The sequence below is a fragment of the Petromyzon marinus genome, unplaced genomic scaffold (assembly GCF_048934315.1).
Source record: "Petromyzon marinus isolate PM22_M1 ecotype Great Lakes invasive population unplaced genomic scaffold, UKy_Petmar_22M1.pri1.0 PM_Scaffold_525, whole genome shotgun sequence".
NCBI classification, from domain to species: Eukaryota; Metazoa; Chordata; class Hyperoartia; order Petromyzontiformes; family Petromyzontidae; genus Petromyzon; species Petromyzon marinus.
Window position 1 is genome coordinate 45258 of NW_027423530.1, and position 15123 is coordinate 60380.

General features: G+C 69.5%; 1 protein-coding gene across 1 annotated transcript; it reads right to left on the reverse strand.

The window, feature by feature from the left end:
- Positions 1 to 13390: 13390 nt before the first annotated feature.
- On the reverse strand, positions 13391 to 15095 carry LOC142923452 (uncharacterized). The gene has a single exon (XM_076064573.1). The coding sequence runs from the start codon at positions 15035 to 15037 to the stop codon at positions 13391 to 13393; it is 1647 nt and encodes a 548-aa protein (XP_075920688.1). The 5' UTR covers positions 15038 to 15095.
- Between the last annotated feature and the right edge of the window lie 28 nt (positions 15096 to 15123).

Here is a 15123-nt window from a genome sequence, read left to right on the forward strand (position 1 = left end):
TGTAACCTGGAGATGACGTTCCTGGTACTCGGCCGTCCCCCTTGCCTGAAGAAGAGTCTTGTCGGCGCGTCCATTTGGACGAGATGCTGCATTCTCTGCTTTACGAAAGCCTCATAGGCCGCCTGATCCGATACTGCCCTGAGCATCCGCTGCTGCTCCAGGAGTGCGTGGTGGGTTGCCCTGGCCTGGGGCGAGCCCAGCTCCGCCTCCAGCGCCAGCAGCTCGTTCCGCAGTCGGTCCTCCTCCCGCCCGACCGCCGCGTGCTGGCTCGCTAAACGCCGGCACAGCGTCACCACCTGGGCCTTCCCATTATCCCACCATTGTAGGGGGGACTCAAAGGCCCCCCTGCGCGTTTCCCACTCCCTCCAGAGGGCCCTGAAGGCCGCCTGGAAGTCAGCGTTCTCCAGTAGACGCAGGTCGAGTCGCCAGTACGGGCTGCGCCGCTCGACCAGGGGGGGGTGCAGCCGTGCGGTGACCATGTGGTGGTCAGAGAAACCCGTCGGGACCACCCGACTCTCGCCGAGCAGGTTGGCCCCGTCCGGGCTGATGTAGAGTCGGTCGAGCCTCGCGAGGCTGATTCGCCCCTGAGCGCCGCACCTGCACCACGTGTATTGGCGCTGCGCGGGATGTTGGAGGCGCCACGCGTCAATTAACCGCTGTCTGTTCACAATTTCGGCCAGTGCCCTTGCGGCCTCCGGGTGGGGTTCAACGCCGTTACGGTCGAGGGCCGGGTTTAGGGTGCAGTTAAAATCCCCGCCCACGACGGTGATCACCCCGTCCGCGGCGGCCTCCCCCAGGGCGTCCCGCAGTGCGCCCGCGAAGAACGACTCCCTGTCACGGCTCGCGCTCGGCGCGTACGCATTGACGAGCCTCAGTCTGGTGCCGGCGAGCGCGATGTCCGCCGTGACCAGGTGTCCTCTCACCGCTTCCGTAAAGGTCACGCTGTCCGGGTTCAACTTCGGGCTGCAGACTATCGCGACCCCCGCCCTGCCCGCCTCCCCGTGACTAAAAAACGTCCGGCCCCCCAAACGGTGCTGCCGTTGGGCCAGCAGCGCGGGGTCGAGATGGGTCTCCTGCAGCAGAGCCACGTCCACTTTCGTGTCTTGCAGGAACTGACACACGCGTCGCCACCGTGCATCGCTGCGGGCGCTGTTACAATTCAAGGTCGCGACACAGATACCCGTCGCCTTGGCGGTGGTTGTCGTGGCAGGCATCCGGTGTTCACTCCGGGATAGGGGGAAGGGGGGGGTACTGCTTTTTCAGCTGCCGTAGCATCACCCTCAGGCGGAAGACCTCCCTAGAGGTGTGACCGCACACACGCGGCGCCTGGCAGACGCCCTGCGCCACCTTCATGAATTGCTTCACGTCCGGGAAGGTGTCCTCAACTTTAAACCCCCGTTTCCCAAACTTGGACTGTAGGAAGCGGCGTATCGCGGCAGGGGTGTACTCCGTCGCCCCCTCGACCCCCCCGCGAACCCGCTCGCTGCCGTCGGCAACTTCGTCTCCGTCGCCGTCACCGTCGGTCCCCATCCGCTCCTTGCCGTCTGCGTCCTCGCGCGCGTCGCGGTCCTCGCGCGCGTCGCGGTCCTCGCGCGCGTCGCGGTCCTCGCGCGCGTCGCGGTCCTCGCGCGCGTCGCGGTCCTCGCGCGCGTCGCGGTCCTCGCGCGCGTCGCGGTCCTCGCGCGCGTCGCGGTCCTCGCGCGCGTCGCGGTCCTCGCGCGCGTCGCGGTCCTCGCGCGCGTCGCGGTCCTCGCGCGCGTCGCGGTCCTCGCGCGCGTCGCGGTCCTCGCGCGCGTCGCGGTCCTCGCGCGCGTCGCGGTCCTCGCGCGCGTCGCGGTCCTCGCGCGCGTCGCGGTCCTCGCGCGCGTCGCGGTCCTCGCGCGCGTCGCGGTCCTCGCGCGCGTCGCGGTCCTCGCGCGCGTCGCGGTCCTCGCGCGCGTCGCGGTCCTCGCGCGCGTCGCGGTCCTCGCGCGCGTCGCGGTCCTCGCGCGCGTCGCGGTCCTCGCGCGCGTCGCGGTCCTCGCGCGCGTCGCGGTCCTCGCGCGCGTCGCGGTCCTCGCGCGCGTCGCGGTCCTCGCGCGCGTCGCGGTCCTCGCGCGCGTCGCGGTCCTCGCGCGCGTCGCGGTCCTCGCGCGCGTCGCGGTCCTCGCGCGCGTCGCGGTCCTCGCGCGCGTCGCGGTCCTCGCGCGCGTCGCGGTCCTCGCGCGCGTCGCGGTCCTCGCGCGCGTCGCGGTCCTCGCGCGCGTCGCGGTCCTCGCGCGCGTCGCGGTCCTCGCGCGCGTCGCGGTCCTCGCGCGCGTCGCGGTCCTCGCGCGCGTCGCGGTCCTCGCGCGCGTCGCGGTCCTCGCGCGCGTCGCGGTCCTCGCGCGCGTCGCGGTCCTCGCGCGCGTCGCGGTCCTCGCGCGCGTCGCGGTCCTCGCGCGCGTCGCGGTCCTCGCGCGCGTCGCGGTCCTCGCGCGCGTCGCGGTCCTCGCGCGCGTCGCGGTCCTCGCGCGCGTCGCGGTCCTCGCGCGCGTCGCGGTCCTCGCGCGCGTCGCGGTCCTCGCGCGCGTCGCGGTCCTCGCGCGCGTCGCGGTCCTCGCGCGCGTCGCGGTCCTCGCGCGCGTCGCGGTCCTCGCGCGCGTCGCGGTCCTCGCGCGCGTCGCGGTCCTCGCGCGCGTCGCGGTCCTCGCGCGCGTCGCGGTCCTCGCGCGCGTCGCGGTCCTCGCGCGCGTCGCGGTCCTCGCGCGCGTCGCGGTCCTCGCGCGCGTCGCGGTCCTCGCGCGCGTCGCGGTCCTCGCGCGCGTCGCGGTCCTCGCGCGCGTCGCGGTCCTCGCGCGCGTCGCGGTCCTCGCGCGCGTCGCGGTCCTCGCGCGCGTCGCGGTCCTCGCGCGCGTCGCGGTCCTCGCGCGCGTCGCGGTCCTCGCGCGCGTCGCGGTCCTCGCGCGCGTCGCGGTCCTCGCGCGCGTCGCGGTCCTCGCGCGCGTCGCGGTCCTCGCGCGCGTCGCGGTCCTCGCGCGCGTCGCGGTCCTCGCGCGCGTCGCGGTCCTCGCGCGCGTCGCGGTCCTCGCGCGCGTCGCGGTCCTCGCGCGCGTCGCGGTCCTCGCGCGCGTCGCGGTCCTCGCGCGCGTCGCGGTCCTCGCGCGCGTCGCGGTCCTCGCGCGCGTCGCGGTCCTCGCGCGCGTCGCGGTCCTCGCGCGCGTCGCGGTCCTCGCGCGCGTCGCGGTCCTCGCGCGCGTCGCGGTCCTCGCGCGCGTCGCGGTCCTCGCGCGCGTCGCGGTCCTCGCGCGCGTCGCGGTCCTCGCGCGCGTCGCGGTCCTCGCGCGCGTCGCGGTCCTCGCGCGCGTCGCGGTCCTCGCGCGCGTCGCGGTCCTCGCGCGCGTCGCGGTCCTCGCGCGCGTCGCGGTCCTCGCGCGCGTCGCGGTCCTCGCGCGCGTCGCGGTCCTCGCGCGCGTCGCGGTCCTCGCGCGCGTCGCGGTCCTCGCGCGCGTCGCGGTCCTCGCGCGCGTCGCGGTCCTCGCGCGCGTCGCGGTCCTCGCGCGCGTCGCGGTCCTCGCGCGCGTCGCGGTCCTCGCGCGCGTCGCGGTCCTCGCGCGCGTCGCGGTCCTCGCGCGCGTCGCGGTCCTCGCGCGCGTCGCGGTCCTCGCGCGCGTCGCGGTCCTCGCGCGCGTCGCGGTCCTCGCGCGCGTCGCGGTCCTCGCGCGCGTCGCGGTCCTCGCGCGCGTCGCGGTCCTCGCGCGCGTCGCGGTCCTCGCGCGCGTCGCGGTCCTCGCGCGCGTCGCGGTCCTCGCGCGCGTCGCGGTCCTCGCGCGCGTCGCGGTCCTCGCGCGCGTCGCGGTCCTCGCGCGCGTCGCGGTCCTCGCGCGCGTCGCGGTCCTCGCGCGCGTCGCGGTCCTCGCGCGCGTCGCGGTCCTCGCGCGCGTCGCGGTCCTCGCGCGCGTCGCGGTCCTCGCGCGCGTCGCGGTCCTCGCGCGCGTCGCGGTCCTCGCGCGCGTCGCGGTCCTCGCGCGCGTCGCGGTCCTCGCGCGCGTCGCGGTCCTCGCGCGCGTCGCGGTCCTCGCGCGCGTCGCGGTCCTCGCGCGCGTCGCGGTCCTCGCGCGCGTCGCGGTCCTCGCGCGCGTCGCGGTCCTCGCGCGCGTCGCGGTCCTCGCGCGCGTCGCGGTCCTCGCGCGCGTCGCGGTCCTCGCGCGCGTCGCGGTCCTCGCGCGCGTCGCGGTCCTCGCGCGCGTCGCGGTCCTCGGCGGTCGCCCCGCTCCCCGGCTCAGGCTCGCCCGCTCCCCCCGCCTCCCGGCGGTCACGCGGCTCGCCCCTGCCTTTAACGCCGGCGAGCGCCGCCCGTTTGGGCCGTTCGCCCTCGCGCGTCGCCGCCGCGGGGCCGGCTCTGGCTCTGCGCTTCCGCGACACGACCAGGGTGTAGCCGTCCCCTTCCCCCTCCGGTGCTGCCTCCATGGGTTCGCCTCCGGAGTCGGCTTGGTCGGGCGCGTGCTGCTCCTGCTGCTGCTTCTGCGGTTGCTCCTGCTGCTGCTGCTGCTCCTGCTGCTGCTGTGGCTGCTCCTGCTGCTGCTGCGGCTGCTCCTGCTGCTGCTGCTGCTGCTCCTGCTGCTGCTGCTCCTGCTGCTGCTCCTGCTGCTGCGGCTGCTGCTGCGGCTGCTGCTGCTGCTCCTGCTGCTGCGGCTCATGCTGCTGCTGCTCATGCTGCTCCGGCCGCTCCTGCTGCTGCTGCTGCGGCTGCTGCTGCTGCCGCTGCTGCCGCTGCTGCGGCTGCCGCTGCTGCCGCTGCTGCAGCTGAAAGAGGGAGGCCGGGGGGAGACAGAGAGGTAGGCCGGGGGGAGAGAGAGAGAGGGAGGCCGGGGGGAGACAGAGAGGGAGGCCGGGGGGAGAGAGAGGCCGGGGGGAGAGAGAGAGGGAGGCCGGGGGGATAGAGAGAGGGAGGCCGGGGGGAGAGAGAGAGGGAGGCCGGGGGGAGACAGAGAGGGAGGCCGGGGGGAGAGAGAGAGAGAGGCCGGGGGGAGAGAGAAAGGGAGGCCGGGGGGAGAGAGAGAGGGAGGCCGGGGGGAGAGAGAGAGAGGGAGGCCGGGTGGAGACAGAGAGGGAGGCCAGGGGGAGAGAGAGAGGGAGGCCGGGGGGAGAGAGAGAGGGAGGCCGGGGGGAGAGAGAGAGGGAGGCCGGGGGGAGAGAGAGAGGGAGGCCTAGGGGAGAGAGAGAGGGAGGCCGGGGGGTGAGAAAGAGGGAGGCCGGGGGGAGAGAGAGAGGGAGGCCGGGGGGAGACAGAGAGGGAGGCCGGGGGGAGAGAGAGAGAGGGAGGCCGGGGGGAGACAGAGAGGGAGGCCGGGGGGAGACAGAGAGGGAGGCCGGGGGGAGACAGAGAGGGAGGCCGGGGGGAGAGAGAGAGGGAGGCCAGGGGGAGAGAGAGAGGGAGGCCGGGGGGAGAGAGGGAGGGAGGCCGGGGGGAGAGAGAGACGGAGGCCGCGGGGAGAGAGAGAGGGAGGCCGGGGGGAGAGAGAGAGGGAGGCCGGGGGGAGAGAGAGAGGGAGGCCGGGGGGACAGAGAGAGGGAGGCCGGGGGGAGAGAGAGAGGGAGGCCGGGGGGAGAGAGAGAGGGAGGCCGGGGGGAGAGAGAGAAAGAGGCCGGGGGGAGAGAGAGAGGGAGGCCTGGGGGAGAGAGAGAGGGAGGCCGGGGGGAGAGAAAGAGGGAGGCCGGGGGGAGAGAGAGAGGGAGGCCGGGGGGAGACAGAGAGGTAGGCCGGGGTGAGAGAGAGAGAGGGAGGCCGGGGGGAGACAGAGAGGGAGGCCGGTGGGAGACAGAGAGGGAGGCCGGGGGGAGAGAGAGGCCGGGGGGAGAGAGAGAGGGAGGCCGGGGGGATAGAGAGAGGGAGGCCGGGGGGAGAGAGAGAGGGAGGCCGGGGGGAGACAGAGAGGGAGGCCGGGGGGAGAGAGAGAGAGAGGCCGGGGGGAGAGAGAAAGGGAGGCCGGGGGGAGAGAGAGAGGGAGGCCGGGGGGAGAGAGAGAGAGGGAGGCCGGGTGGAGACAGAGAGGGAGGCCAGGGGGAGAGAGAGAGGGAGGCCGGGGGGAGAGAGAGAGGGAGGCCGGGGGGAGAGAGAGAGGGAGGCCGGGGGGAGAGAGAGAGGGAGGCCTAGGGGAGAGAGAGAGGGAGACCGGGGGGTGAGAAAGAGGGAGGCCGGGGGGAGAGAGAGAGGGAGGCCGGGGGGAGACAGAGAGGGAGGCCGGGGGGAGAGAGAGAGAGGGAGGCCGGGGGGAGACAGAGAGGGAGGCCGGGGGGAGACAGAGAGGGAGGCCGGGGGGAGACAGAGAGGGAGGCCGGGGGGAGAGAGAGAGGGAGGCCAGGGGGAGAGAGAGAGGGAGGCCGGGGGGAGAGAGGGAGGGAGGCCGGGGGGAGAGAGAGACGGAGGCCGCGGGGAGAGAGAGAGGGAGGCCGGGGGGAGAGAGAGAGGGAGGCCGGGGGGAGAGAGAGAGGGATGCCGGGGGGACAGAGAGAGGGAGGCCGGGGGGAGAGAGAGAGGGAGGCCGGGGGGAGAGAGAGAGGGAGGCCGGGGGGAGAGAGAGAGGGAGGCCGGGGGGAGAGAGAGAGGGAGGCCTGGGGGAGAGAGAGAGGGAGGCCGGGGGGAGAGAAAGAGGGAGGCCGGGGGGAGAGAGAGAGGGAGGCCGGGGGGAGACAGAGAGGTAGGCCGGGGTGAGAGAGAGAGAGGGAGGCCGGGGGGAGACAGAGAGGGAGGCCGGGGGGAGACAGAGAGGGAGGCCGGGGGGAGAGAGAGAGGGAGGCCGGGGGGAGACAGAGAGGGAGGCCGGGGGGAGAGAGAGAGGGAGGCCGGGGGGAGACAGAGAGGGAGGCCGGGGGGAGACAGAGAGGGAGGCCGGAGGGAGAGAGAGAGGGAGGCCGGGGGGAGAGAGAGAGGGAGGCCGGGGGGAGAGAAAGAGGGAGGCCGGGGGGAGAGAGAGAGGGAGGCCGGGGGGAGACAGAGAGGTAGGCCAGGGGGAGAGAGAGAGAGGGAGGCCGGGGGGAGAGAGAGAGGGAGGCCGGGGGGAGAGAGAGAGGGAGGCCGGGGGGAGAGAGAGAGGGAGGCCGGTGGGAGAGAGGGAAGGAGGCCGGGGGGAGAGAGAGAGGGAGGCCGGGGGGAGAGAGAGAGGGAGGCCGGGGGTATAGAGAGAGGGAGGCCGGGGGGAGAGAGAGAGGGAGGCCGGGGGGAGAGAGAGAGGGAGGCCGGGGGGATAGAGAGAGAGAGGCCGGGGGGAGAGAGAGAGGGAGGCCGGGGGGAGACAGAGAGGGAGGCCGGGGGGAGAGAGAGAGAGAGGCCGGGGGGAGAGAGAGAGGGAGGCCTGGGGGAGAGAGAGAGGGAGGCCGGGGGGAGACAGAGAGGGAGGCCGGGGGGAGACAGAGAGGGAGGCCGGGGCGAGACAGAGAGGGAGGCCGGTGGGAGACAGAGAGGGAGGCCGGGGGGAGAGAGAGAGGGATGCCGGGGGGAGAGAGAGAGGGAGGCCGGGGGGAGAGAGAGAGGGAGGCCGGGAGGAGAGAGAGAGGCAGGCCGGGGGGGAGACAGAGAGGGAGGCCGGGGGGAGAGAGAGAGGGAGGCCGGGGGGAGACAGAGAGGGAGGCCAGAGGGAGACAGAGAGGGAGGACGGGGGGAGAGAGAGAGGGAGGCCGGGGGGAGAGAGAGAGGGAGGCCGGGGGGAGAGAGAGATGGAGGCCGGGGGGATAGAGAGAGGGAGGCCGGGGGGAGAGAGAGAGGGAGGCTGGGGGGAGACAGAGAGGGAGGCCGGGGGGAGAGAGAGAGAGAGAGGCCGGGGGGAGAGAGAGAGGGAGGCCGGGGGGAGAGAGAGAGGGAGGCCGGGGGGAGAGAGAGAGGGAGGCCGGGGGAGAGAGAGAGGGAGGCCTGGGGGAGAGAGAGAGGGAGGCAGGGGGGAGAGAGAGAGGGAGGCCGGGGGGAGAGAGAGAGGGAGGCCGGGGGGATAGAGAGAGGGAGGCCAGGGGGAGAGAGAGAGGGAGGCCGGGGGGAGACAGAGAGGGAGGCCGGGGGGAGAGAGAGAGAGGCCGGGGGGAGAGAGAGAGGGAGGCCGGGGGGAGAGAGAGAGGGAGGCCGGGGGGAGAGAGAGAGGGAGGCCGGGGGGAGAGAGAGAGGGAGGCAGCGGGGAGAGAGAGAGGGAGGCCGGGGGGAGAGAGAGAGGGAGGCCGGTGGGAGACAGAGAGGGAGGCCGGGGGGAGAGAGAGGCCGGGGGGAGAGAGAGAGGGAGGCCGGGGGGATAGAGAGAGGGAGGACGGGGGAGAGAGAGAGGGAGGCCGGGGGGAGACAGAGAGGGAGGCCGGGGGGAGAGAGAGAGAGAGGCCGGGGGGAGAGAGAGAGGGAGGCCGGGGGGAGAGAGAGAGGGAGGCCGGGGGGAGAGAGAGAGGGAGGCCGGGTGGAGACAGAGAGGGAGGCCAGGGGGAGAGAGAGAGGGAGGCCGGGGGGAGAGAGAGAGGGAGGCCGGGGGGAGAGAGAGAGGGAGGCCGGGGGGAGAGAGAGAGGGAGGCCTGGGGGAGAGAGAGAGGGAGGCCGGGGGGTGAGAAAGAGGGAGGCCGGGGGGAGAGAGAGAGGGAGGCCAGGGGGAGAGAGAGGCCGGGGGGAGAGAGAGAGGGAGGCCGCGGGGAGAGAGAGAGGGAGGCCGGGGGGAGAGAGAGAGGGAGGCCGGGGGGACAGAGAGAGGGAGGCCGGGGGGAGAGAGAGAGGGAGGCCGGGGGGAGAGAGAGAGGGAGGCCGGTGGGAGAGAGGGAAGGAGGCCGGGGGGAGAGAGAGAGGGAGGCCGGGGGGAGAGAGAGAGGGAGGCCGGGGGTATAGAGAGAGGGAGGCCGGGGGGAGAGAGAGAGGGAGGCCGGGGGGAGAGAGAGAGGGAGGCCGGGGGGATAGAGACTTGACTTTTGACTGCCTTTATTCAGGCTTCCACCTGCAATTGCAGTGGAGCCACAGTGCATCGGACCATAGTCCAGGCAGCAACGGTGATGGGAAAAAAAAACGACACTGGGCGGTGGCACACACGCCGTCACCTACAGCATCCCGTACACGGGAAAAAAAACCCTTCTCGAACGACGCGCGCAACCGGGCGTCATCCGCGCCAGGCTTTGGGGGGGGGGGGTAGTCCCAGCTAAAAACAGCAAAAATGCCAACGACACCGGTCAAGCACGTCAACGCGCGCACGACCGACGGCACAACTGTTGCACACAGGCACAGGCTTCATAGCGCGGATGAGGCGAGAGTTACACCGGAACCTCCGCTCATCCCCGCGTACGCACAGAAAATAGAAAAAACACAATCCTCAAAAAAAACGCCTCGCAAGTCCACGCTCCCCCCACGCCGCTAGAAGGAGCCTCGGCTCGCACGACGTGTGGGCGGGCACCAGGAGCGTTCAAAAAGTAAAAGTCAGCGTGCCGTCCGTGACGGTACACAGGGCCTGGCCAGCCCCCCACCGCTCGAGGAAGCCGGCCAGCGCGCCCTCGGCGGAGGCGTCGTGATATTCATACTCCAACCGAATGCGCGCTTTAAGAAGTCCACGCAGCACCGCCACCGCGGAGCAGCTGCCGTCGGCGACACCCTGCAATTTCTTTTTGCGTGTCTTGTATATAGCCATTTTCGCCTGCGCGATGGCAAAGTTCGCCAAGTGGTGCCGCCTGCTTGTCAGGTAAGGCACCCCGCAGACAAAACGGCTCCTGTAGAAGGGGACCCCCAGTTTCACAAAAAACGTTCCCAGGAGCTGAAACAGCGGGCCGAGCCGTGGGCATTTCAGATATTGGTGAGCCAGGTCCTCGACCGCGCCGCAGAACTCACACAGGTCCGACGCCCCGGGGGTGACCTTGCTGAGCCACGCGGCAGAGGGCAGCGTCCAGTGCGCGAGCCTCCATTGGAGGTCTCCGCAGCGCTTCGTTACGGGGGACTTGTAAAAACACTCCCACTGGGGGTGAGCCTCGGTCATGGGGGGGAAATGAGCCCTCCATTTGATGTCCGGCGCGTCCGCCAGCTCCGTGCAGTGGAGCGCTTTCACACAGCATTCATAGAGCACCTTCTTCGGAGCGCTCTCGAGGGCCACGTCCTTGCATTGATCGAGCCGTAGCAGCTTTCCGGCATCGCAGCGCCCGGGGGGCTGCGCGCAGGAGAGGAGGAGCCCCGGGAAGGGCGGGGGGGGGGGGAGGGTGGGGGGGGTAGAGGTGGGTGGGTGGGGGTGGGTGGGGGGGGTCGGGGTGGGGGTCCCTCGGTGCCACGGTCTTCTGGCGCACCCAGCGCTAAGCACAGCCCCCGCATTACTTTGAGCGCCTCCCGCAGCAACTTCTCCCCCGCGAGCACGGTGCGGAGTCCCGCGGCACCGCTCACCTCCGCCGCGGTTTTCCACGCCGGGCGGCGGTCGCGGCACTTCACGAGGTCGCCCACCCTCCGCACCCCCGCCCCGGCGAAGCGGAGGGCGAGCGTCCTCTCCTCCCTAATCCCTGCAAAAAGTCGATTAAAGAACAGAGGCTCCCGCAGGAACTGTGCGAGGCCATCCCGCGGCTTCGCCCTGTCCCACGCAAGACTCCGGCACGCGTCCAGTAAGCTCCGGTGGTACTCGGGCAGCCCCGTATAGTCAACAAGGTCCAAGTCCAATAGGACCAGCTCCCTGTCGTACCCCAGGCGCCCGCCCGCACCCCTCAACAGGCTGAGGGCCAGCGCTGTCCACTGGGGTCCCTCTCTTTGGTACAACAGGCGCCGCACGGCCTGCAGCCTGAAAAACAGAACTTTGGCGGTGACATCCACCAGGCCCTGACCACCCTCTCGCACCGGCAGGTAGAGCACGCCCGGCTTCATCCAGTGCTTACCGCACCAGACGAAGTGGACGAGCGAGCGGCCCGTCCCCCGGAGCAACCAGTCAGGGGGCTGAAGGACTTTAGCCCGGTGCCATAAAACAGACGCCGCCAGGTTGTTTCCCACCAGTACCCTCCCCCTGAAGGACAGTAGTGGGGCCAGCTTCGTCCATGCCGACAGCTTGGCTTCAAACACTTCTTTCAACTCAGTCCAGTTTCGTTCAACCACCCGCGGTCTACCCAGGTGAACCCCCAGGTACCGCACACCCTCGTCCTGCCACGTGACGCCCCCGGGGAGGAGCACAGAGCGCACGACGCCCCGCGCTCCCAGGCAGAGGGCCTCGCTTTTCTCCCAGTTGACCTTGGCGCCGGACGCTCGTTCGAATGTCGCCACAGCCCTGCAGAGCGTTGAGAGCTCTCGATCGTCGCTGACCACTACGCACACGTCATCTGCATAGGCCGACACCTTTATAGCGACGTTCCCCGGGCCTGGAACCGCGAGCCCGGGCAAAATTTCCTTTAGCCTGCGCACCAGCGGCTCAACGCTCAGGGCGTAGAGGAGCCCTGAGAGCGGGCACCCCTGCCTGATCCCTCTCGTCACAGGGAAGGGGGGACCGAGCCACTGATTTGTCTTTACCAGACTGTACGTGCCCTCATACAGGAGCTTCACATATGCGCAAAAAAACTGTCCGAAACCCAGAGAGGTGAGCAGCTTCCCCAGGTACGTGCGGTCAACTCTATCAAAGGCCTTTTCTAAGTCCATAAAGAGGAGGCCTGATTCCTTGCCATGGAAATCAGCGAGAGATATTGCATCCCTGACCGTGCTGATGTTGTCGTAAATGCACCGGCCAGGGATGCAATAAGTCTGTTCAGGGCCAACCAGTTTCCCCACAACCGCTTTGAGCCGATTCGCCGCGACCTTGGCGAAGATCTTGTAGTCTACGCACAAGAGGGAGACGGGCCGCCAGTTCTCAATGCGCCTCAAGTCCCCCTTCTTGGGCAGCAGCGTAATCACGGCCCTCCTACAGCTCAGCGGGAATTCTCCCTCTCGCAGGCTCTCTTTCAGCACCTCGAGCAGGTGGGGGGCAATCTCATTCCAGAAGACTTTATAAAACTCTACCGGCAAACCATCCAACCCCGGGGCCCTGCCAGTCGCAAGGCCATTCGCTGCGTTGGTGAGCTCGGTCAGAGCGACGGGGCTGTCTAGACGCTCGCTATCCGAGACCTCCAGAGCGGGGCCTCCTTCCAGTAGATCCCGCACAGCCTCGTTATCAACCACGCCCTCGCTAAAAAGCCCAGCATAGTAATCCCTCGCCACCCTGGCAATCTCACCCTCCTCCGTGGCCTCCTCCCCTGTCGCGGTCCTTAATCCCGAAATGCTCCTCCCGACCGGGGTTTTTTTTGCCAGCCCAAAAAAATATTTAGAGGGCGCGTCCATGTGCATTAAATGATGCAATCTATTCCGCATAAAAAAGTCGTGGGCTTGCTGGTCCGTGACTGCTCGGAAAAGCCGCTGCTTCCCCAGCAGTACCCTCCCCTTGTCATCAGGGTCGCCGCCGCTGCCGCCGCTGCCGCTCGCGCTTTGGACCAAGCCCAACTCTCCCTCGAGCAGCAGCAACTCACGTCCCAGCCGTCGCTCTGTCTCCGCCCCGACGGTCGCATAGTGGCCCCGCAGCTGCAGGCAGAGGGCCCTGACCTGGGCCTTTGTGTCCTCCCACCACTGCCGTGCCGAGCCGAAGACACTCTTACCGGCCTCCCAACGGGCCCAACAGGCCCTGAATGTCGCCTTGAACCCTTCATTGTCCAACAGCCTCACGTCCAGCTTCCAGTAGGCGCTGCGGCGCTCTACCCCGGGGAACCGCAGCCGCACACTCACGAGGTGATGGTCTGAAAAACCGGACGGGGTGATGGTGCTGTCGCCCAGCAGGCTGGCCGCGCCGGCGCTAACGTAAATCCGATCGAGCCTGGCAAGGCTTACCCTCCCCTGGTGAGTCACGCGACACCACGAGTACTGCCGCTGCCCCGGGTGGTGCAGCCGCCACGTGTCCACCAGACCCAGGCGCTGCACCACGTCGGCCAGCAGCCGCGCAGTCTCCGGGTGCGGTTCATCGCCGTTCCGATCCAGGGCCGGGGCAAGGGTACAGTTATAATCACCGGCGACCAAGGTGACGACGTCCTCATCGACGCCAGCCTCCAGAGTGGACCGCAGGGCGCCGGCGAAGAACTCCCCCCTCTCTCGGCTCTTACTTGGTGCATACAGATTGATGCACTTCAGTCGTACGCCATTGACCTTGAGTTCCGCCGTCATCAGGCGGCCCTTCACAACTTCCTTAAAGGCTACGCAATCGGGGGAGAAACTCGGGCCGAACACAGCCGCGACCCCTGCAAGCCCGCCGTCTCCATTGCTGAAGAAAGTTTGGCTGCCCATCAGGGGCTGTCGAGCGGTTTGCAGCGCATCATCAAAATGTGTCTCCTGGAGGAGGGCCACGTCCGCTCTCTGCTCCTTGAGAAACAGGCAGATACGGTGCCACCTCTTATCACTGCGAGCACCATTGCAGTTGAGGCTCACCACTCTAATGTGTGAGGCCATGATGTATTAGGGGAGATTGATGTCCGGTTTTTTCCGAGGCCGGACGCGGGAATGCGCCCTCAGCATTGTAACCAGCGCCTTCAGACGGTAGCGCTCTTGCTCAGTGCAACCGAACTCTGCCGGCTTCCGAACAATCTTCTGCGTGCCCTGCAGGAGGGCCATGTAATCGGGGAAGGTCTCCAAGGGTTTCTTCTTCCTCCTGTAATTGATCCGAAGGTAGCGGAGGATCTCCCCGGGGGGGATCTCCCTCTCCTCCGGGACCGACACATAGCTCCACTCGCTGGCGCATTCCCTTCCGTCGATGCCGTCGAACTCCTCCTCCTCCAGCTTGTCATCGTCGTCGTCGCCGTCTCCGCATGCGGCGCTGGCTTCGGCCACCACCGCCTCCGCTGAGCCACCTGGGGCCGAGACACCGCTCGGTCCAGGGCGGCTCTCCTCCACCGGCGCCGCGGCCGCTGTCACCGCCATCGTCATCGCCGATGCCACGTCACAGGGGGGGGGGGGTGGGGCCGGCGGTCCAACCTGAGGAGCCGCGGCGGCGTCAGGCGCCTCCGCGACAGGTGGCCGGTCCCCTCCCTCCGCCGGATCCTTCGCTTGTTCTGCGCTCTCGTCCTCGTCCGACGAGTCGAGGCAGCCGCCGTCGAGGTCCATCTCCTCCTCCTGCGGCACCGCCTCGGCGTCGACGGTCTCCTTCGACGCAGCTCTCCCGGCTCCCGCCGTCCGCTTCGAGGGAGCGCCGGCGCGATCCCCCACTGCAGAGCCCTCCTTGGCCTTTCGCTTCTTCCTCCGGACCAGGGTAAAGCCTGCGGCGCCGTCCCCAGGGGCCGGCGCGCCGCAGCTGGGCGCCGGCTCCTGCGGTTCGCCTCGGGTGGACTGCTGCTGCTGCTTCTGCTGCAGCCCCTCTTGCTGCTTCTGCGGCTGCTGCTGCCCCTCTTGCTGCTGCTGCAGTTGCTGCTGCTGCCCCTCTTGCTGCTGCTGCTTCTGCCGCTGCGGCTGTTGCTGCTGCTCCAGCTTCTCTTGCTGCCTCCGCTCCTCACGCGCCGGCGTGGATGGTTCAGCAGGAGCGTCGCTCCCGCTTTTCTTGTTTTTGCAATTTCTCCGGGTGTGTCCGACTCCACCACACCCGAAGCATCGCGGCAAAGCCGAGGACGCATACACTGTGTTAATGTGCCCTTTTATATTATACTTAAGAGTCACATTCAGCTCCGTGTCACCGCCCTTTAGAATCATAAAAGCATGGCGCTGTAGTGTCATCACGTGCGCCATCCTCGGGTTCGTCGTGCGCAAAGGTAGCATGGTAATCCTCGACACCATCGTGCCGAACCTCAGCAAATCCCTCTGTATATCCGCGGTTGGAAGGAAAGGTGGTGCGCCCGAAATCACCACCCGGACTGCGGGCGTCGCGAGCGGGGAACACGTCAGGAACAAACCGTCCCCAACGGTCAGCCCCGCTTCCACCAGGCGCGCCACCATCCCCTCCTCCGCCACGTAGACGGTGACGCCACGGTTTTCTCTCTGGGCTGCAAGGACGGCGGAGCATCCCACGTGCCCCGCCACTGCGGTTGCGACGGCCTCCACGGACACCTCCGATGGAGGGAACGCGACGATCGCGTGCTGCCGTGTGAGGTTCTCAAGTTTCGTGTGTGTAGTCATGATGGTAGCCGGCTACAGCACACCTGCGCGCGCGTCCCCGTTGTTCTTGCTGCTGCTGCTGCTGCTCCTGGGTCGATCGAGGCGGA

Excerpts from the sequence above, each read along its gene's own strand:
- LOC142923452 (XM_076064573.1), bottom strand. The coding sequence starts at position 15,037 with ATGACTACACACACGAAACTTGAGAACCTCACACGGCAGCACGCGATC.